The sequence below is a fragment of the Thunnus albacares genome, chromosome 8 (assembly GCF_914725855.1).
Source record: "Thunnus albacares chromosome 8, fThuAlb1.1, whole genome shotgun sequence".
Classification (NCBI taxonomy): domain Eukaryota; kingdom Metazoa; phylum Chordata; class Actinopteri; order Scombriformes; family Scombridae; genus Thunnus; species Thunnus albacares.
The window spans coordinates 12,155,145-12,178,688 of NC_058113.1; the positions used below are offsets into that span (position 1 = coordinate 12,155,145).

The 23,544-nt window shown below is 39.9% G+C and overlaps 1 protein-coding gene across 4 annotated transcripts in view; it reads right to left on the reverse strand.

Annotated features, from left to right (window-relative positions):
• Positions 1-23,544, reverse strand: part of triob (trio Rho guanine nucleotide exchange factor b) — a 109,784-nt gene that overhangs the window by 49,762 nt on the left and 36,478 nt on the right. For 3 of the 4 annotated variants that reach the window (XM_044358223.1, XM_044358224.1, XM_044358226.1), the window contains 11 exons: positions 19,709-19,783; positions 18,184-18,298; positions 15,715-15,907; positions 14,334-14,438; positions 13,713-14,183; positions 12,499-12,621; positions 5,925-6,116; positions 4,632-4,763; positions 2,644-2,874; positions 1,163-1,285; positions 696-887 (listed from right to left, as the gene is read on the reverse strand). In XM_044358223.1, coding sequence (XP_044214158.1) covers positions 696-887; positions 1,163-1,285; positions 2,644-2,874; positions 4,632-4,763; positions 5,925-6,116; positions 12,499-12,621; positions 13,713-14,183; positions 14,334-14,438; positions 15,715-15,907; positions 18,184-18,298; positions 19,709-19,783 — 1,952 coding nt within the window. Of the gene's footprint in view, positions 1-695; positions 888-1,162; positions 1,286-2,643; positions 2,875-4,631; positions 4,764-5,924; positions 6,117-12,498; positions 12,622-13,712; positions 14,184-14,333; positions 14,439-15,714; positions 15,908-16,340; positions 16,438-18,183; positions 18,299-19,708; positions 19,784-23,544 lie in introns of those variants that run through there. The other variant, XM_044358225.1, reaches the window with a different exon arrangement.

A 23,544-nucleotide genomic window follows, 5' to 3' on the forward strand; every position in this document is an offset into this window, starting at 1 on the left:
AGACGACGGTGAAATATCTGTGACCAATCTGACATAAACTGCCATAACTACTGAACACAGTGTGCAATTGTAGCAAAAATAAAATGACAAATGCCAAAATAGATTGTGATTAATCCTGAAAATTTGATGCCATTTCACCTATAGGTGGCGCTTCATCAACATGATACATATGTACTTAACTGCAACTTACTTAAAATTGTCCTTGTAAAAGTCCTGACATAGGATATAGTGCTAATTGCTACTGTAGAGTTACTATCACTATGTGATGGTTTTGATACAGATCTGTATGCAGATTGCACATTTTTTAACATTAGTATTATTAAAATACCATCTTTAAAAGGAGTGTGCAGTGTGTGTAGTTACTTGTGTCTGTATTTCACAGTGATAGCTGTGGTAGGACTGTCGACTGCAACTGCAACTCTGACTTTTTTATCCTAGTATAATTATTGTCAACATAGAGGTCAGTTGTACACAGACATATGAAGCAAAAATGGCTCTTACACTGCCATTGTTAGACATAATCTAAAATGATGATCATTATAGAGGAATTTCCTATCTTTTTGTCATGTCACCATGAAGTGTGAGAGGCAGCAGCTAAAAATGGGTTCAGCTTTAGGCCAAACAGACAAGTCAGGTTGATGTGGTAAATGAAGCTAATTGGAGTTGAAAGGAGAAGAGGGGAGAGAAATACACACCTCTTTGACGTGTGTGTGAAAGGCAACCGACATGTCCAGCAGGACTTTACGTTGCTCCACACGTCGCACAAAGTCCTGGATGCGATCTTCTAGCTGGTGGGCAGCCTGGTAAATTTCCTCTGGGTCACATTCTCCAGTTTGGGCCAGTTGTTCTGCTGCCTCTAGCAACTTGTCAGCATTGGTGTAGGTGTTCTGAAACATTAAAATTACAGTACAGTATCCCATACACTTAACTGTCTGGGGACAATAGAGCAACGTCACATCTAGATCATTTTATTAAACATCTCAGTCCCTGCAAAGCTTCTACAATAGAACGCAACCGTCAAACGTTTTATCAAATATTTCATTTGAATGCACATTTACTGCCTTGAGGAAGAGTATGTCACATGATGAATGATTATGCTTTTTTTTACTTTAACACTTTGAACTTCTTATCTTTTATCAAAATCATTACTTTAAAAGCTCACCTGTGCAACCTCTTCAAAGTCTTCATGTCTCTTCTGCAGAGCTCTGGCTCTGTGTAAAGACTTCCCAACGCCAGTGTGTTTACTGAGGAAGGCCTCGCCATGATTTTCTATCCAGTCCAGCACCTTGAAACACACACACACACACACACACACAAATACAGTATATGTATGAAGTTTAAATGCGCATAACCGATTCTCTCACAGTGATCATACATTGAGAATGCTATATGACTTTGTAACCAGTAGGGGGTGCAATGGACTGGGGTGGCCCTGTTCAAATCACATTAGAGTTACAGTAATCCATAGATGTCATCTCTCTCTCTCTCACACACACACACACACACACACACTCCTCAGTCTTGCTCCATCTCCCTCTCTGCTCATCCTCCCTTTCTTTACTCTTTTTCTCCATCTGCAGTCTGTCATGTTTAAATTACACAAGTGTGGACAATTAGGTTTTGCTTAATAGGAAATCCAGAGCAGTGCAAAGTGTCAACATTTCCACTGTGGATGAGATTAACTATAAATCTTTGTACATAATTACCTTATTATCTATTAAACAGATGGCCATACTCCATCTGTTTCTATGCGGTATAATGAAAGGGATTTTCATGATGTTTTCAAGGTCTCTGAGAGAATATTTTGATGGGACAAACACATATGAACACGTGCACAAAGCCCTAAACACTTTATGTGGCAGTAAACTGCGTCACCATGGAAACCTCTACCAAGAGAAATGGGTGATGAAAGAGAGGATGGATGAGGGGAAAGACAGAAGCACAGAGATACAGTATAACAGAGACAGAAGGAGGGAAGGAGGGGGCAGAGAAGCAGAGAAGACTTCATGCCCAAAGGGTAGAAACACAGAGAAGACACCAACTCAGTAGTTTTGATCTAAGCGCTCTGCCATCCAAACAGTCACACAGAGATGGAGACTCTCAATCTTATAACCCAGGAGGAAATAAAAGAAGGCTTTGAAGAAGCTAGAGCTGATTTTATGATATCCTTGATACCACACCCTCTGCTATCCAGTATTGAAATGTAAACTTAATATTCTTCCAAAAAACAACAAATATTTAATGGATCATCAGAACATCAGTGTATGTTCACTATGCCTAATGTTTGTATAATAGAATAGTTTCCTCATTTCTATGTATTAACTATAGATACTATATATAAATACTGATTCAGTAGCATCAAAATGAATGTACTAAAACTGAAACATAGAGGCACGCCTTGTGAAAAACTCAATAAGTTTAAATCAATTTCAGTGAAAAAATCTTTGGATGAATAGGTCTGTGCATTGGTTTTGCTTTACATCACTTAATGGATGAGTCACAGAAAGCTTTCATGTGTAGAGTAGCTATGATGGAGCAGCACTCTCAGTAGTCTCTAGTATAATCCTTGTTCTGTGTGTGTGTGCCTATGTATGTATGCATGCACAGAGCTGGTGCACTTGTACGTTTGCATGCGTCTCTTACTTGCTGTACATCCTGCTGAAAAACACACAGCTGCAGACGTTGGTGCAGGCGAACTTTGCGATGCTGCCAGATGTTCTCCAGTTGCCTCTGGTGATGCAGCACCTCATGGATGATGTCCAGGACGTGGTGCACCGCTTTTGAATAGTTAGCCGATGCCATCAATGAATCTGCACTTCCTGGGGTCAAAGGTCGCTGCAGTTTGTCCAAAAGAGACTTCCCATCCTGGCTTACCTGTCAAAAGGTGACGTGTAGTTTGAGAAAAATTTTTAAAAATCATCAAAAATTTCACTTCAGATGATATGTGATGATAAAATGTCTCAAGTCTCAGCTACTTTTTAATTTCTCAAGTTGAGTTGGAATGAACATATTAATTATGTTGTACTTAAGAATCAAGAAAACCTATTGTATAATTAGAAAAGTTATTTGATAGACAAACAAGAGCTCCATACCTTTTATTATAGTTTTATGTATCCTTACTTCTCATACTGCAACCTGGTATGGGCGAGTACACTTTCTACAACCCTACAAATATTTTCCTTAACCAAAAATGTTTCGTTAGAATCGCAACCCATTAAGAAAATTCATGTCATATTTTCAAACTAAGTCACAGATTCACTCCAACTCAGCCAGACAGTTGTGTAATCTGCATTTTCCCAGACATCTCTCTAGCCAAGGTCATTTTCAGTTACAGTGGGGTACAAACTTAGGTTCAAATTACATCGTCCTTAAAGCCCTAACGACCATATGTAAAAAAATACTTTAATCTCTGATTTATAACTTTGTTTTCTTTCATTTCTTGTCATAACATACTGTATACAGTCTGGTGACAAAACTAGCGACAAAAACACAGTCTGTATACAGTATATAAAGAACTGTGCAAAAGTTTTTGGCACTTTAGATGTTTAGATTCTTATCCACTATGCAATTCCATCAGGTAGGCGTCTGATCAGTCCCAAATTTATTCTGCAGCATAACAATGATCTGATCCCAAACATACAGCCAGAGTCATAAAGAACTATCTTCAGTGACAAGAAGTACGAGTCCTGTAACAGATGGTATGGCCCCCACAGAGCCCTGATTTCAACATCACTGAGTCAGTCTGGGATTATATGAAGAGACAGAAGCAACTGAGATGCCTAAGGCTGTATTCAGACCAAATCAGGCAGTGCGGCGTTCAGCCGTAGGGTCCAGCGGAGGTGTGTGGGGTTGTGGGTGTGTTTATTTGTGTTCTAGAACGTAACTGCAGTGAAACAATCAGAAAATAACATTTTATTGATCTGATTCACTGGCTTTCTCGCTATCAGCGCTCCCTCTCTTCATTCACTCTCTAGCTCTTTTTTAAAATGAGTCGGGAAGCCGACAGCAGAGTATAACTTTACTCATCAAACAAAGAGAAATGTCCTTCCCTCCTCCTAGTAATGTCTTTGTACTCCTTCATGGCAGAGTTTACAGCTCTGATCAGTCTGATCTCTGGCTGTGATTGGCGTTGGGTTGTGTTTCTCCAAAAGTTGACTCTGGCTCAACTTTCCGGCCGCAGTCTGGTGCGGCGCCGCAGTGGCAAAAACGGCCGCAGCCAAAATGCACTACCCCCATTAAAATAAATGGGAGGGCTGACGTTTTTGCTGCACCGCCTGATTTTGGCTGAATACGACCTAAATCCACAGAAGAACTGGCAAGTTCTCCAAGATGCTTGGAACAACCGACCTGCCAAAGTACCTTGAAAAACTGTGTGCAGGTGCAGCATGGTCACACCAATTTCTATCATTTTTATTTCATTTGTTTGATTTAACTTGTAAAAGCAAATAAAATACAAGCTCAAAAGAATGAATGAATTGAAAGAGCTGATTGTTGTTGTAGGCTTGTGTGTTTGTACATTTGCATTCTGCTGAGTTGATAGTAATATTTGCATGTACTTGTGTACATGAGTGTGTGTTTTGCATAGTCACTGGTTTGTGCATGCATGTGTTTGTTTGAATGTGTGCACTGACCTCGGAGTATGCGGTGGTAATGTGTTCATATAGTCCCTGGTGATGGTGGATTGTGTCTTCCAGATCCTGGAGTTCAGATGGCAGCTCTCCTTCACCACACGCCTTGCACCATGGCTCTACTTTACTCATGTACTGAGGAGAGAACACACACAGTACAGATATTGTATAACAGGGTAGATATACACATGGGAACACGTACACAGACATAGACCCACATACATAAACATACAGTGTTATAAAGACTGAAGTGCTATGTTATACACATCAGCACTGTGCTGTGTTCTAATGCACAGACACACATGATTTGAATGCCTCATCTATGTGTTTGGTCTGCCGGTTCTCAAACTTGAACTCTGTCCAGACTGTTAGTATATTCAGCTCAGTCAGTATTTATCATCTGATATCTGTGATGATGTTAGCAGTTGTGACCCGATAAAAACTATATTACATTATATATAATATGTAAGCTCATACTTTTCCACACACACACACGTTATTAATAGCACAGTCCATGCTCGTATGTATGAGCAGTTCAGAGACAGTTTTGATCCCTGTCAATAGTTTGACCATAATCCAGTGAAAAAAAAATAATGACTCGAAGTTCAACTTGGAGAAAAGAGGCAGCAGATTAAAGAGCTCTGTAGAAAGCTTTGATAAAATAATGACAGAAAGGTGATTATTCTGTAAAGGGAAGGAGATGACAGGGAATCTCATGTCTGTAACACTGCTCTGGCCAGCTATATTGACAACAAAATATCAATAGTTTACAAGGAAGTCCTGAGCATTAAAGACTGCACAGAGAATGAGCCAATCAGCAAACAATAGGTGTCATCAACTAACTAATGCATTTAGTACTGCAACCGTAAGCGAAACAATGGGCGATTATTTTTCTTCCTCTTGTTCTCTCCAAATTATACTTCTTTAAAAGTATGTAAAAGCATGATAAGGTTTGGATACTAAACTATTCAGGAAATCACAAATGGCAGGATATCTGGTCAGCCTCTAACATTCTGTAATAGATATAATATGCTGCATTCCACCTCTGATTTGTACAGTATGTTTGCATGTAAGAATGTAGAACACCATAAACATATGCAGTTACTTTCTTGCATTCCAGTAGAGCTGCCAAAAGTGTGTTTAGTTTAGCCAAAAATACATGCGTGTGTAGTGATCACATGTGGATATGCAGATGTGTTTTTGTCAATATTAATAAGCCAAGAGCCAGAGATCTACTGTAACTTGTAGCACATATGTGCATGTCAGATCTATACTTCATTTTTTGTGTGTCTGTACCTGGTCTGCTTTCTGGTGGAAGCTGGCAGACATCTCCAGCAGGGTGCTGCGTTCGTCCAGTGCTGCGGCGAAGGCTTTCCACTCCTGCTCCAGCTGTCCTGAAATCTGCTGGATCTGCTGGGAGGCGTAGTGGCCTGACTCCAGGAGCCGGTTCCCTACTGACATAATCCGATTGATGTTCACATACACATTCTGTGTTTAAAGAGAGACAGAGAGACAAGAAAGCACAGATTAAAACAAACACAAAAGTCCTTAATATTGTGTCTTAATTTAAAAAATCCTTATAGATAATAGTGTAATGTTAATATTTGGGTATCTTGCTGAAGTAAATGAACAGGCTGCCAGGTAAAGTATTGTTGTGGATTCATTTTGGGTGCCATGATGCATGAAGCTTCAACAATGTTTTCAAACAGCCAAGATTGGCTGTATTTCTGCCAAGCAATCAAAGTGTGTTTGTGAAATATACTGTGGTGACCACAATTACATTCATGCACACAGGGAGTAATGTCAGAGGGAATAAAAGTCAATACATTACATAAAACACACATGCAGACACACACACACACACACACACACACACACACACACACACACACACACACACACACACACAGAGTCATGTTTCCATCACTTCAGAGGACATTACATTGACTTACATTCATTTCCTGTAGACTTATCCTAACCATAACCATAAAATTAATGATTTATGTAAGGGGACTTGCTTTTTGTCCCCATAAGGATGGCGAGTCCCCACAATGTGAGGAATACCTGATCCACACACACACACACACACACACACACACACACAACCTTGTGGACATTAAAAAGTCATTCACTTGGGAGACATAACCCCATGTGAATAATGAAAAGAAACCCATTTGCCTTTTAATCTTTCAGTATTTTTTAATATATGGGCTCCAAGCTGTTTTGTGTAGATAGGCACGGATCAGCAAACGCTAATTAACAACTGTGTTAACAGCCTGTTATTATTCTATTCAATTACTGCTCCTGGAGCCTATTATGATTCTTAGTTTGCTTGTTTCAATCACAAAGGGAAGGAAAGATGAATCCAACACCAGCTACAAACCTCAAACAGAGGCAAGGTCTTGGGAGAGGTGATTTTTGCAACTCAAATTACGAGTTTTCATCAAAGCTACAGCCACTTAATTGGTGCTGTGTTTTGTTTAACCTTTAAGGCTTTGAGATTGAATTCTGATTATGCCTTTCTCTGATATTAGGATTTAGAAACAGTTTTAAATAGCTTTATCTTTGCTTGTGGGAGTTTTTGCGTGCAAAACAAGCAGAGACATTCCCCACTGTCCAAAATCCAGGAAAATCTTGAAAATGGGACGTCAACAGCACTAGATTAAGTCTGATGTTGGCTTGAGGATAATAGAGGCAGTGGTGTGCTTAGAAGTATGGCTCACATGAGCAATCAAGTGAGTCCAACAGCTCTTGAATATATAGCAGTAGGTAAGTTTGATACACAAAAGAACAGCAGTGCACAGAGGAACTACTGTAATCCTATTATACATTTTACAAAGACACAAATCAAACATCACAGGAGAAACTCTAAGCTACATGTGGATCTTATGTTATCTTATATTACAGGAAACTACAGCAATTTTTGGAAAGGACACATGCACAAAACGACCTGGAGAACACACACTAACCCATAAGAACACATGCACTTACACACACACATAAAGAAGAGGGGAATAAGGGCAGAAAGGGAGAACAGAGTTACCAAGTCACAACCAATATACCTAAAGGCCTTTCAAGCCATCTGTAGGACATTATGAATTAGATTAAATAACTCAAACACACTGGGTGGTAAAGGCTTAATCCAAAACTGATGGATGGAAAGGGGGTTGGAGCAGAGATAGGGAGAGGGTATTCCTAATTTAAACCTCATGAGGGTGTGGGGCAAGTCTAAGAGTGGTAGGCAGAGATGAACAAAGAAAGGAAGACAGTCAGAGAGAGAAAGAGGAACGAGGAAGACAACACTGCTGAGAGAGAGACTAATAAATCTACAAAGTGGGAAAACAAATGAGGCCACAGTAGTATTTGCTTTGTGAATGAACTGCAGAACAAGATGAGCCATCCACGACTGTCTTCCAAACAGGCAATGGGGAGAGATGTGACCAAAGTCATTCTCTATTTGCTGCCTCGTGCACTTAATGTATCTTCAGCCATCTCAACTCAGTGTCTGAATGCTAAATGTAAAATTATTTTATATATATATAAAATAAATACATTTATTTACTATATAGTGCCCTAAAAAATCCCTTAATGGACTGAAAAAGTTAGCCTCCACAGCATGCACACTACTTGCTAAAAAATCTATGGTGAAATACTTCACCTTTGCTAGACAATTTGCTGGCACATCTCATTGAAGACACAAAATGTTGATGATTTTGATATCAGATTTTGTCTGATATCTCAATTACTGCTTCCTGTAGACCAGGGTTAACAAACAGCGAGTAAGCTTGGTGTTTCAGAGGAAAAATGGCTTAACAATGCATCATTGGTCTCATGAGCTGCATTTATGATATGAGTTGGTTGTCCTTCACACTACTTTTTCCCAAAATTGTTAAAAATTCAGTCCCTTTACTCGGTGTAACTCATGTATTACAGTCAATTTGGTGCAGGGAGAGTTACTTTGAGAATGGGGATTACTAAACTGAGCTGTACACTCATTAATAAGCTGCATCTGCAGAATGCATAGACAAAACAAACATATAAGATCAAAGAAAACTGACTGAAACCCAAACCTAAGCCTATAAATGTTTGAACATCAAATGAAACAGTGATGTTATTTTGTGTCAGTGTTGAATCAAATGAAATGAACATCAGTTATTGAACTTCAGGTTGAAACAATGGTTTGTCAGCTCAGTCTATTAGTAAAGTCATTGTCTCCAATTTCCCTGCTGAATAAAGACAACTCATCCAAACAATGTTAACCACAGCTTTGAATAACTGACACCGTTCACTGGGAGACTTCTTATCTCACAGATCAATGTCACCCTAATTATCCAGTTTTGACTTTAACTATCTCATGTATCTATAAAATATCACCATGTGTAAGAACTGAATGCAAATCATCTCCATGCCTCCAGGACTGTTCCAGTGTTTTCCATTTTTATTCTTCTTAACATGTTGGTGTACTAAAATTACCACTTATGTACATTGTATAACCTGTATTATATACATATTCAACATTTTTGTTTATGTTTGTGATCTGTTACTATTTGCTGTTAGCCAGTTGCCCCACAAGGTATATTAAAGTTTTGCCATTGCTTTTATGGGCTTCATATATGTAATAGTATACAGAGTGTAGTGTTCTGTATATCATTATAACAACAGCTGCCAGGGACTGGAGCCATTGCAGAACATAATCAAACCTTCTATTTACCCAGCCTCATTGCCAGGAGTTAAAACTGCATCTCATCTCTATGTTGTCCCATTTGTGGTCCAATCATTTTTTATTTATGTTGCAAGATATAAAATAGTTTCTAACTTTATGTTGGTAGGAGCCTCTGCTTTGTTCTCTCAGTGTCTCCTCCTACTAAGCTATTCTATGCACACATAACACACAGTCACCTACAAACAAAGACACATTTCAACGATGGAGGGGCCTGTGGCAACAGACACTGCTGATGATGAATATATGACAATGGATGCTGACAAATGGTCTTATGATGACGATACCTATGAAAATGGAGATACACTTGATCTTGATTTAAGAGACGAAAAGGATTCAAGAGAACAGAAAAGAGAAGAGTTGACAAAAGAGAAAGTTGCAACCAAAAGACCTCTGCAAAACACCCAAACCCAAACACTGAACGGCTTCCTGTCCACCCTCTAACCGACAGATACATCTCTATCAGATGCCCTCCAATAAATGCAAACAGAGGACCAGGAATGAAGCAATCACCCCCAATTAGTTAAGGTACATACTCAAATTCAAATAATGTAAATACAGGTAATACATAAAACACTAGCATATTATCTTCTGCTTAGTTTTCTTTAGGTGTGCTACAGTGTGTCTGGTGGTGTATTCTGTTACTTGGAGGGCTGCTTGGTATGAGCATCTACTGTGTATTGACAAGTAATTTTCTCTAAACGTTCATCTGTGATATCACAACTTCAAAATGTAGCAGACCTTACCTTATGATTATACTTAATACAAAAAAGAGAAGTGTAGAAAAAAGAGAACTGCATAGTTTCTACCATATAGTAACATACAACATTGATTTAATCCATTCAAGGTAATCTTGTAACATCTTGTATAGACGTACTGAGGGTTTAACTCTTAAAAACCTACCCCCCCCACATTGAGGTTGATCCATATACTATTCATTGATTGTAGGACCATTTTTGGACATGTAGTTCTTAAGGATTTATTACAAGGTTCAGTTGTATACTGCGCCATGCGTTGTATCTGAAATATATAACTTTTTGAAAATGACCACAATGACCAAAAGTTTGGACATGAGTGTACATACATTAGTAAATATATTACATGCTCATAGTTGTGTAACTTTTCATAGTACTAGAAGTCTGTCATAGTTTTGCTTAGTGCTAGTGCCCATTGGGCAGACCAGTTGGTGGTAAAAGGTTAAACAATTCATGTGCATACATGAATTACTTAATGAATGGTGTATGTAAAAGGTTGTCATACTTGACCTCTGTGAGAGACCAAATTGAGAAACCTCTACATCTTTTTTTTAATAACAGATGACAGATTGTATGAGATTCAGCAGAAGGTGACTGAAACTAGCAACAAGCTACTTGAGGAAAACAACTTGATAAAAGAAATAGGTGAGTGTTCAATAGGATTTATGTGAACAGATAGCAATTTGGATGGACTGCTCCTCAATAGAGTGCACAAGAAATAATAATACAATTTTCAAAACTTAGAAAAACAGCACAATTCCCTGGTCAAATATTTTATACAACCTAATATTAAACTTAAACTGAGATTTCAGATGAGCACAGAGAGACTTTTCCCCTTCAGCATATGAATGTGAAAAGAGCCTTCTCAAATTCTGCACGTACATCATTCTGCACAGTGAAGCTCAAACATCAAACTCAAGGAACAAGAAGAAAAACACATTTTTGAGTGGAGGGGGGCTTGTTGTTCATCTTTACAGAGACTATGAGATACCTCTCCAGATCTATATACCACATTTCCATGGCCTGTTCACACTCAAGCTGAGGATGAAATTTGCTGCTTTGTGTATCTGGCCTGTTTGTGTCCACATCTGCACACATGTGCATGCTGTATATGACTTGTTGAGATGATAATGCTCATATAAACTGTCACGTCTAGCAAAGATCACTGGTACAATACTGCAAAACCAGTGCTGATGCAGCGACAAACCTTTGATACCAGTGATGATACATATTCAGACACCTGTGGAAACTGGCAAACACCCGCCATTTTGTTGTTTCACCTTATTTTCATCATCACACCCATTTTCACATTTTATACATCAACGCACATAAGCACACACCCACTCTCACACATATTGTTCATCGACCCCGACATGCTGAATTTCCATTTAGCCACTCAGGCAACAGGAAAGGGAAACGTCGCTTCCTGTGGAAGAATGGGTGGAGGGGGCGGTGGTCAATCTGGATGTACTCGAATGTGTGTGTGTGTGTGTGTGTGTATTGTATATACTGTATGTGTGAGTTTACACTTTAAACTCACACATACAGTGTCTGTCCTTTCTACTACTGTTGTCTCAGGAGTTATTGGTTCATCTCAGCCTGCAGTGTTGACACAACTAGCTTTGGGCGGTCGCTGAAGCTGCCCATGGGCCCTCGTGTTGACACCGCTCACTGTGCATGGTTCCTAACACCAGTCACATTGTGAAAAAAAGCAAAAAAGCTGGCGATGTGACAATGTAAGGCAATGCTGGGGCAGAGTACGGCCAGTGGCAGGTGAAAAAAAAAACACAAACAGTTACAAAGGGGCAAGGTTTGATTATTTTGTAGTGAGCAAGTCCATGAGGGGTTAAAGTTTTTGATGAGAACAGCAGAGCAGAACACTCTTAGACTGCAGAGTCAATACAATATAATGTCCTCAGCTTACACTTACTAGTCAGCAGCAGAGCTTCACAGACTACAGTGAGGCAGGGAGGGGCCGGAGGGGGGTGTGGGGCAGGGCAGCAGAGGGCAGCACAAAGCTATGGGAGGGGCATGAGGCAAGATGGGTCAATTACGGGAACAGCAGTGTGATAAGACATGACAAAGCGGGGCAGAGTTGGAGCAGAGTGGAAAAAAACGGAATAATACGAGGGAGACAGTGGCAGGACAGCATATATCATTCCACAGCAAGTCGCAGCCCAAGGGAGAGGAATGGTTTGGGATAAAGGCTGTGAAAAGGAAGGGGTGCCTTTGTGTGTGGTGGTTGTACAGGGGTGGGTGGCCGTGGCCTGTTACTGTGAATGACAGTAATGATGATAGGTTACGATTGCAGCGCCTGTATGTATGTATGTGTGTGTGTGTGTGTGTGTCTGTGCATGTATATGTGTGCACAACAGAGATACAGACAGCATCTTACCATGCAGTTCATAGCGAAGTGGTTGTGCTGGGTCTGCAGCTCGACAGCATGCTGGTGGTTCCCTCCAATCTCTGTGTAGCTGGTGAGGAAAAGCCCCTTGTTGTGCATGATCCAGTCGAACATCTGCACACACAAGAGGGGGAGAAAATGCAGTTAGTTTTACAGAATGAACTACAAATGGAATGGGTCTTTCCATCTCATGTTTACTCACAGCAACAGCGGTGAGAATGAGAGGGGGCCTGTTGTTTGGTGTTTGTAATTAACCAAAACCTTTCATCACTCACCGCTGCACTGACGTCTGGAGTCATCTTCAAGCTCCTCTGTAATAAGTAGGAACAAAAGAGCGAGTTCTGTGTTTGTATGTGTGTGTGTGTGTGTGTGTGTGTGTGTGTGTGTGTGTGTCTGTGTGTGTGTCCACTGAGCTTTACCCTTCAGTTATGTGGCAGTGTGTTCTGTCTATGTGCCTCTCTCTTGACACGCTTGGCGTATGGAAAGGTGTGTTTAATTACAGCTCTGACACTTTCCATAGCTGGCCTCTGCATTTGCCTCCAGGTCTGCACGGTTCATATAGCTACATTTACCAGCTCCACACACGCAACATCAAACTCTCCTGAAACACATACAGGCATACTCACACACATCCATTCACTCCACTTCCAATGCGACATACACGTAGTCCTGATAATATTTCACCAAGATATAAAACAAGGCTTCAGTCCAATTGAAAGGAGCTTTAGGTACAGACAAAACATACATGAATTCATTTTAAATTGTAAAAAAAAAACAAAAAAAAGAAACTTCAATGCCCAGGTAATCAAAAACATAAAAATTTACATCATTAGGATTTTGGCCACACTGGCCAGTAGTATCAGACTGCCAATACACTTCATCTGTTAAGCTTCTACCACTATATACATATACAGCCTCACTAATCTGGCCTACATGGGGATGAAAGTTGATCTGGGGACTTAAACGTCTGGATTAATGTAATGTTTTCAAATACTTGGCTCAGACTGGCATGCATGCACGCATGCTCATGCATTAGATTAGCTTCTGTGTGGCCTAAAATACCTTTATGTATCAAGAAATAAACTGCAGCATTGGCGTATATTAACAAAAAGGTGAAGAGGCGGTCAGGAAGTAATTAACCTGATCTCATACATGGATTCAGTCATCATGTAGTAGAATAGAATAGAATAGAATAGCACTCTGACCTTTTCTGCATCCTGCTCAAACAGACGCAGCTGGAAACACTGGTCCAGCTTCAGCTTCCTCATGTGCCACAACTGCTGCAGATTCTGGCGTGTCCCATGAAGCTTATCCAACAAACTTGTCACTTTAGCCACCAGGTTGTGTGCGTCGGCATGCGTGTGGAACCCGTGATGGTGGTCATTTGAATCTCCACTGGCTCCGCCGGTACGGTTACCATACCCGCTTTCACCGCTACTCCCAAGTCCTGCAGTTTGCGACTGTAGCCTTTGTAATAGCCTTCGTCCCTGCGTGTCCAGCTCCTCTACTGATGCTTTAGTGGCCCTTTTCTTCAGAGCTGCATGTTCTTCCATGAGTCGCCGAGCTCCCTCCAGGTCCCGCGGGAGATCACGCTGGGACAAGGTTTCCTGGAGCTCCTCGAGGCGTGCCAGAGACCGCGCTGCATCGCTGGCGAAGGTCTCGAATGAGAGCCGCACCTGAAATGGTTGTTAAAAGTGATGCTTATTGCTCATAATTGCTTTTTAAACAAATAAAAGCAACTAACATCAAAGGCTGGTTTCTTCAGTGTGACTTTTAAAGAGCAGAGGTAAATTAAAAGATAGAACAAAAAGAGGAAGAAGCCAAACCTCAATCCAGTCATCATGGTTGTACTCTAAGCTGCCCTCGAAGTCAGCTGTCAACTGGGATGGGTCCACTATCTTGGATAAACCCTCTAAGGAGACCATCACCGTCTGGTGTTGCATGTATGTGTATGTGGGGGTAATAGAGAGCAGAGCAGGGACGAGAGAAAGTATAAAACAATTGAGAAAAGGGGTGAATGCGGGCAGAGGAAGGGACAAAGGGAGGGAAACAGACAGAGAAAGACAATCACAATTTAATTATCATCGCAGTCATCATCATCATCATCATCACTGTGTTCCAAACTAATAAAATGTTAACTTGTCAAAATATTTCCCACCATTAAACCTAAATTCTGAAAAAAATGTGCAGAGTCAGGCTGAACATTGTTCACTACTGTTTAGATAGGTGGGCTGGCCAAAAAAAAAAAACATTCCAGACATTTTAAGCAGCATTTATGTTATCATTAATAAGATGGAAATACACGGAAATGAACTCTTGAGAAGTAAAAACAGAAACTGCTGAGGTTCAGTAAAGTAAAGGAAACACGATGAAAATACACAATAAATGATCAGATGTCGGGCCGGTGCAGATTTAGTTAAAAATGTAAACAGAAGGTGAACCATGTGCTGATGACAACATTTACAATTATTTCATAAAAGGCTTAACAGACAGTTATGAATGAATCCCTCTCATTCTGGCATGAAAGACTGAGAACTGTCCTGTCTAGATGCTATAAAAAGTTTTTTTTAGCCACCTTTGAACTGCAAACAAACTAAGTCATACTTGCAACATAAAAACATTGTCTTGTGCTTCTGGTTTATGAGCAGTAGTTGTGAAAATTCAACAGTACTTGATGAGGAAGAGGATAACACACCTTGTTCTCCCCGATCTAGAATTAGTGACCTCCTGATCATCATTATGTCCTACTCACATACAGTGTTTGTTTGACATCATAAAAAAGTGGCTTGTCTAAACCCAAATCACTACCACTGGAAGAAATGCTTTGCCATGTCCTATATATCCTGTTTCCATAGTAACTGGGTCAGGACTAAATATACCAGCACCACATGCCCACATGGGACAGAATAGTGCCACTGTCACCGAGCAGCAGTCCAATTAGAGCTGATAAATTAAGACCGATGGCTATGCTAAACTAAATAGAACTCTAATAGCTTACGACAAATTGTTCATATTGATGTAAAGAGAAGTATTATCATTTCAATTTCTTTTTGAAAACTAGGAAAGAATCCATACAGATACATACTCAAAAGAAACTATAATGCTAATGGTTCATGTATAATACTCACATCAACAAACACCGGGCTAGCAAAGTGAGGAAAGTAGTCTTAGATATTAGAAAACTGTTAAAATATGAGTGTCACCCACCTCAAATTCAAACTTGGAGCTGCCAAAGTTGGTCCTCTGCTTCTGCCAGAAGTTGTCTGGCTTGATGATGAGGGCGACGTGGATACACGAAGGGAAAGACTCCTGAAGGATCTTCAGCAGAGGCTTGATACTGTCCCACTTAGAACCACGCATGTCCACAATGACTGTGAAGCCATGTCTGGCCACCTCCTCACTGCAGAAAACATGAATAAAGAGGTCAGATCCCATGATAAAGACCAAATGAACACACCAGAACAATTTTAGAATATTAATATGAAACCATAAACAAAAAAAGAGTGACAACAAAAGAACAAAATCAATCAGATGTGATTGATGTGAGAGTTGTAGAAACCAAACTGAAAGAGCTAAAAAAAAAACAATGTAAAACTATTAATTTATACCATTGTCATTGCCCATGTAACAGAAATAGAGACACTACAAAACATCAAAAGAAGACAGACTCATTGTAAAAATCAGTCTTGTAAAGGGTCTGTTATATCTGTAGAGATGCCAAAATGAAAAAAAAAAGATTTCAATCAAAAGATCCCATGCACATCTCCACAGCAGCAGGGGAGGGAAAAAAATAGTTAAAACATTCAAGCGTTGAAATTTCCACTGCTGCTTACCAGGAGTCCTGCTGCTGTATAAGTCCATAAAAGGTTGTTTCTCAGTGTTAAAGGCTTTAATCTGAATGTGTCTAGCTAGGAGACAGAAACAGACGCAGGCCCTCCTGCTCTAACTCACTCTGACCTCACTCTCTGAAAACAGATCGGCAGCCAAATGGGAAGATAAAAACAGAGTGGAGGGAAGGGAGAGAGAGAGACAGAGAGAGAGAGAGAGAGAGAGAGAGACAGTCAGAGAGAGAGAGAGAGAGAGAGAGAGAGAGAGAGAGAGAGAGAGGCTGACCTCTTTTTGAGTTGGTGACATTTGATTTCTTCTCAGCCAAAATCAGGTGACCTGTGACAGATCCTTTATCCTCTCTAGTTTCACCTCTTAACACAGAGTTGTGCCTTTTGGAGGTATGGTAATTTCTGGACAGTTTGCCCTGATTCACAGGCACCTATACCACGTAATACTTTAAGAGTAAATCGCAAAATACTAAATACAGTTCTAAAGCATACTATTAGTATGGCTTAGTATGTAGTTAGTATGGGATGAAGAAAGAACAGCCAGACTATGTGCATTTAGCAATATGTGCACCAGGGCAGCTCGCCTGCTCCAAGAAAAATAAATTGTCAACATGAAACAGTCTCATTCAGGTTACTCTGCACTCCAAACTAAACATCAACTAGTGTAACATAAATTAAGAAAAGCTTGCAGCCTGTCAATTACGTCATTTATTCTTCATCTGACGCCTTGTGCACTTTTGAAAAGATGTGACAAGGTTTTGTTCTAGGGGTTACTGTCTGACTAACACTTTGTTCTTAGAACAGATTTAATACAGAATTGCAAACTATCTACACCGAATGATAGACAAAAGATAGAAAGTAAAGTTATGATCCTAACAGTCATTTTTGAACATTTGCATTATACTGGCTACTGAAATATGTGCATAAATTGAGTATTCTCGATCTTGCCTTGAACACTGCAGAACCTTCTCAAGGAGCCCAGAAAAAATCTGGTCCCCATTTTGGTAACTGATCCAAACAGTCTCTCGCCTCGAGACAAATCCTAAACTCCACCGTGAAAAAGACTTTAAAGCACTAGACCTGCAAAGCAGGAGCAGAACAGAGGAGTGCAAGCTTCCCTCCAAGATAATCGCAACTGACTCCAAACAGATCAGCTGGTAGCTATGTGTTAAATGCGAGGGAAAGGTGCTTCTAAGCTTGAAGATCACAATGCACAGAACTACAGAGCACAACAGAACAACTCTGCAAAAACATCCTGTGGCTTCACACTTCCTGAAGTAGTTTTTAGACTCTGGCCTGAATGACAACAAAGCACACGGGGAAACAGGAAAGAAACAGCAGATTCTGATGTTGACTTACGACTGACCCACTCTGATCAGACATGATCACCAATGCACTGATGGAAAGGGGAGAGTGACAAAATAGGGATGAATGAATGAATCTACATTAAGGATTAGTTGCTTTTCTCCTAACTCTACAGTCAGGAGGAAATGAGAGAGGGAAAAGAGGAAGGGTGGTGGTGGGGGGCTGAATCCTCACAGAGAATCCAAAACACAACCATCCCAGCTCTTAGTGGCCTCAGGCTGTGCTTCAGTGTTTTTTTTTTTAAATCCAAGCAAGGTGGGAAAGTCTGACACAAAGAAAGTGATGAGTTGTGTGCGTCTGGATAACAGTCCAAGATGAGGAGTCTGTTTCAAATTAACCTAGGATCAAGAAGAGGGTCTCAAGCCAGTGAGTGTATGTGCATATGAGTGTGTGCTCATGTCCACATTTAGAAATATAACCTCAACAAAAAGTACAAGTATGTGTGTATATATATATATACATGTACATTTCCTACCTGGGAATAGTAGCCAGGTAGGCTATGAGCCTGCGCAGGTCTTCGGGTCGTATTCTGTCATGGTTGCTCCGTGCTGGAAAAGTGAGAACGGGACCTCCGCGTCTGTCTCTGCCACCTGTGGGTAGTAATCAGATGACAACAAAAGTCATTAAATAATAATTACTTGCTATGTAGATAATCTTACATACTATGACATGACTGTTGCAAAGCTAAATCAAGAAATGGGTAAGAGAAGATTTTTCTCTCTATGTTGAATTCTTTGTGTACTTTTACTGATGTACTAGCAAAGGATTAGCAACCTGTCCGAGTTGTTCCCTGCTTTTCACTGATGCATGTTGGGATTGGCTCCATCCCTCCATAACCATATCCGAGCATGCATTAGGCAAGAGAGAACGGCAGGTCGACAGTCTATCAAAGGGCAACACATATCTGAATATTCACACTCATATGCCGGCCTTAAGGCTAATTTAATGTTTCAGATTCACCTCATCTCCATGTCTTTGGAGTTTTGGAGGTAAACTGGAGGAGCTGGAAACCCAGAAACCCGGAGCACATGTAAAATGGGACACACCTTCCTATTCACTTGAATAGGAAAGTGTCCAAACTTTTGACTGGTACTGTATATTAAATAAAATAAATAACCTGACTGAAAGAAAGTTACTTTACTTAAACATCTGTTGCTCTTGAATGGAAGTAGGAGCATATAAACAATTAGATTTCAAGTGAGTGCAGTAGTTTCCTGACATGAGAGAAGCTAATTTGTATGGGTACCATCTGCGAACATGTCGGCAGTTAGTCATGACTATAATGAGTCAAATTGAAGAATCAGGGGTCAAATTAGCCTCATGATGACAGGACTGGTAATAGCTTTTCAGTTAGAGCTGCAGTAACAAACAACACTGATTGTGAGTGCACACACAGAATAACACTCTCAAACTCACTTACAATTACGGCAATGTCCGTGCAGTTAACACTAATGAGGTAAAGGTCAGGTCACAACCATGACGAGTCAGAAACAGTTCAGAGGAATAAATGAGTACGCATAAATAACCCGACAAGTAGCAATTACGATGAGGGACGTTGGAATGTTCAACTAAATGGTACCAAAGCTGCCATGTTGTGACATTTAGGGGACATACAGTATGTGTTCCAAGCTGAAACTATCATGTCCTTCAAGTGCGAGAGCCACAAAGTCTTTTTGTGGTCTTTGGAGGTTTTCTGATTGGCTGACACTTATCTGAGCATATTGTATGAGTTTAAATATTCTACTTTTGTCTGACTGATGTGGATGACTTCACATATAATTGTCATGCAAGATCTCTACAGCAATATAGAGAGATACAATAACTTCTTGATACGAGTTAAGGGAAAAAGTTCCTAACTTGAAGAAGCTTATTTAAGATTATGGCTAATTCTAGCATATTCAAAAAAGTTGTCTTAATTGCTCTTATGAAATAGATTTCTACATTTTAAAACGCGAAACATTTTGTTTTTAAAACACTCATATCAACAGAGAATCTCTGACCTGATAGAAAGGCGACTTTCTCCTTGAGGATGGGAAGCACATCAATGGCCTTCATATCCTCATTGCGATGAAACCCTAAAAACACAGAAAAAAACAGAGATGTCAGAAAGACATGGAGGCTCACAATATAAGTTCTTAAACAGACAAAGAGAAACAGAAAGAGTCGGATGACCAGCGGAGCAGGATGTGACATATTTAGTATGTGCTTAATTAGTCTGTATTTCCTAAAAATGCTTCATGTTTAACTAACCCAGCACAATACACAATATGTATTTATTACAGGTAAACTCAAACTAAGTATATCTATATGTCTTTTAGTCTTTTAGGAGGTGTATTATTGTAACATATCATTGTCTGTAGACTGTGAGACAATCCACTTTCTTTGACATAGTGCACATAAAAGGCAACAATGTTACCAAAACTCAAAATCTACAATATGCATTGAATTGAACTAGCAAGTTGACATCAATGGACCAAAGTGCAGAACACATGAGAGAGACTTTATGGGGTTGGTTACAATTGTATGTGTGTGTGTGTGCATGTGTGTTTGTGAGCGAAAATGTGCTTTCTTTATCTCAACCAAATCACTACCAAAAATGTACTTTTAAAATCATTGCCTACATAATGAGAGCGTGCGTGTGTGTGTGTGTATATGTGCACGCGTGCGTGTGTGAGTATTTGCCATTATTTTGGAACTTCTGCTGACTAATGGCTCTATTGTTTAGGGGATATAATTTCTGAACGTGGCAATTAGTTAAACATACTGTAATTGTAGCCCTAACTGTTCAGGCTATTCTGGTATACTCAGGCTTTTCCTCCACTATCTCGCCTGGCCTGTTACGGTATGTTCTTCAACTCTTTTGCTTCGCCTCCTCAACAGATGGCACACTGGTTAATACTAGAAAACAAGATGGAGCAATTCCACACGCACGCACACACACGCACACACACGCACACGAACACCAACTGACTTTTATCTGTTTGGGATTAACTAGGGATGTGGGATAAAGGCAAGTATCATACCATATTTTCTTCATTTCCAAGGTATCACATATCTGGTAGTTGCAAACAGGGCTCTTATTATTATGATTATTATTATTTTACTCTTCTATTTGGTTAACACCACACTTTTTTTTTAATCACCGCCTCAATGTATATATGTATAATATAATGTATGGTAAGTGAATTTAAAAAAAATGAATGATTCAGGATAATTGAAGTATTCTAAAATGCAGTAAATGTAAAAACCAAAGTACTGCAGAGCACAATATTACACTGAATATTAGACAGAACACATATTTACACTCATGTCACTTAAAAAGCTCAAATACGCTGCATCAATTGCTTACTTTTCCTTGAGACACAATGCACTTTGTTGTACCATAACTAATAAAAAAAGAGAGGTAAAGAGATGAAGAGAGGAGAGGAGAGGAGAGGAGAGGAGAGGAGAGGAGAGGAGAGGAGAGGAGAGGAGAGGAGAGGAGAATTCAGGGGGAAAAAAAATCGAAGCTTTGTTTTGGGAAACAGAACTTCGGTGTCAAAAAGGGAGACAAATACTGTGGAGGAAAAAGCTCAACAGCTTTACATAAACTGTGCTGCTTTGACAGTTATAATATAAACATTTAATCACACTGACTATGAATGGAAATGAGCTAATTAGATAGTGGCTAGACTGCTGAGCGCTGAATCATGTACACACATCATGCTCACACACGCTTACACAAACCAAATGCCCTCAAATAAAAGTCAGTCATGATTCTAAACTCATTTTTAAAACTACAGTAGAGCCATAATCTCCAGCAGGAGCCAGTGATCGCTCAAAATTGAGCATTTGCTCTCAAAAGTTGGATATTTTTCAACCCACAGCCTGATGCAAGCAGAGGGTGAAATAGGAGTATGAAGTCATTTTTCAGCATGAGTGTCATTAAACCTACGGACTGCATCTTCCAGGTTGCAAATGAGGTATAACCTGCAGATATAAAGCAAGAACAGCAGACAGAAATATAGATAAATGGATGGGCAGACAGATAAAAAGATAAATGGATCAAAGGCAGATTGAAACGGAGAGGGACACAGTCCTACAAAATGTGTGGAATGAAATGACAGAACCAGAGAAGCACAGGCTGATAATGATTCAAGCAACAGAGCATGAAGAAGAATATGGTGACGTTGAGACAGACAATAATACAGACAGAGGAGACTGCAGAAAGACAGAGAGACAGCTGAATAACTCCTACAGGTTTTAATGACTCCTGTAATATCGATTTTATCCACGGTCTGAGGGAGTTAGGAGCGGCAGTCAGGCCCGGATGACAGCACATTAGCTCACTGTAGGTAGTGGTCGGAATGGACACGACCGGACTCACAGATAATGTCACAACCAGCTGAGACATGACGGGACTGAAAAAGCAATAAGAGAGCTGAATAGCTGAGTGACTCTCTCTCTATGCACACTCTTAGTTTTTATGATCTTCCTCACTGTTACTGTCTGTCTCTTTATCACTTGCTGCACCTGTTTCTCATCCAAACTCCATCTCTCTCTCTCTCTCTCTATCTCTCTCTCTCAAACACACAGAGAACATGGTAATAAGAGCGAGCAAGTTGGAAAACAAAGATGTAGACTTCATTGTGTCTTTTCAAAAGAGTGTTTCAGTATGTGTGTGTGTGTGTGTGTGTATGTGTGTGTGTGTGAATTGCACACCAGCACTACAAGGCCTTAGCAGAATGAAACAATACCCCATTTGCACTGTGTGCATGTGTGTTTCCTGTGAAGTGTGGCCCAGACACATTCCTCAATGTGGTGGTTTATGTAAGATACTAGCACTGGCACACAGCCAACACTGACCTCTGTTATACTGCTGCAGCACTGCTAAAACTGTGGTCAGGCACTTTTTTTGAAAGAACATCAGATCAAATCTAGTAGAAAACTGGACATGTACTTTGGGTTTATGCGGAGCGCTGCAGTAATGTAGAAACAGATGTGGTTAACATACAGGACAAGCCACATATGTTAATGCTGAAACACTGGATTTTGAAGAAAATTCTATATTAAGTTTAATAATAAAGAGTCGTCTATAAGCATGCTAGCAGCTCTGTGAGGCTTCACAGCGGCGGTTTGAATTAAACTGTAATGTCAGCATGCTAACATTCTCACAAAGTCAATGCTAACATGCTGATATTTAGCATGTATATTTATTTAGCTCTAAAAGCTCTAAAAAGCTCTGAAAAAGTCGAGCTGCGGCTGATAGGAATGTCTTTAGTTTTGCAGGTACTGTACTGTACATGTACTGGAGAAAATTACATTTTTACCTGATGATGGCAGTGGATGAAAAGTTAAGGGAACACAAGTTATTACAATTTATCCTGACTGTCTTAACCAATATCATGTCAATCCACCCACTACAAAACCACAAAAGTGAAGCAAGCAGAAAAGGTGCTCAAAAAAAGGTCAAATCTATTAGTATTCATCCTCTGGGAACCATGAATGTATGTACACAATTTGGTGCAATCCATCAAGTGGATTTTGAGATTGTTTCTACAAAAAAGTGGCGGAACAAACCGACCGTAATTGCCACTTCTCAAGCCACGCTGCTAGTATGGTTAAAATTGGAGAGCAGTTACATATAAACAGCTGTTAGTGAAGAGGAAGTTGCTTCAGTGGTATGATGGCCCATAACTTTTGATGTCAACACAGTAAAAGAGGCACAATGCTGCAAGTACGCACACTACCACAGAGCCTTTATTAATTTTAGTCAAGTTTATATGCAGCAATAACCTCAACAATGTCCTGCTGAAATAAAGTATTACCCTACACACTGTGATTCATGAAATCCCAT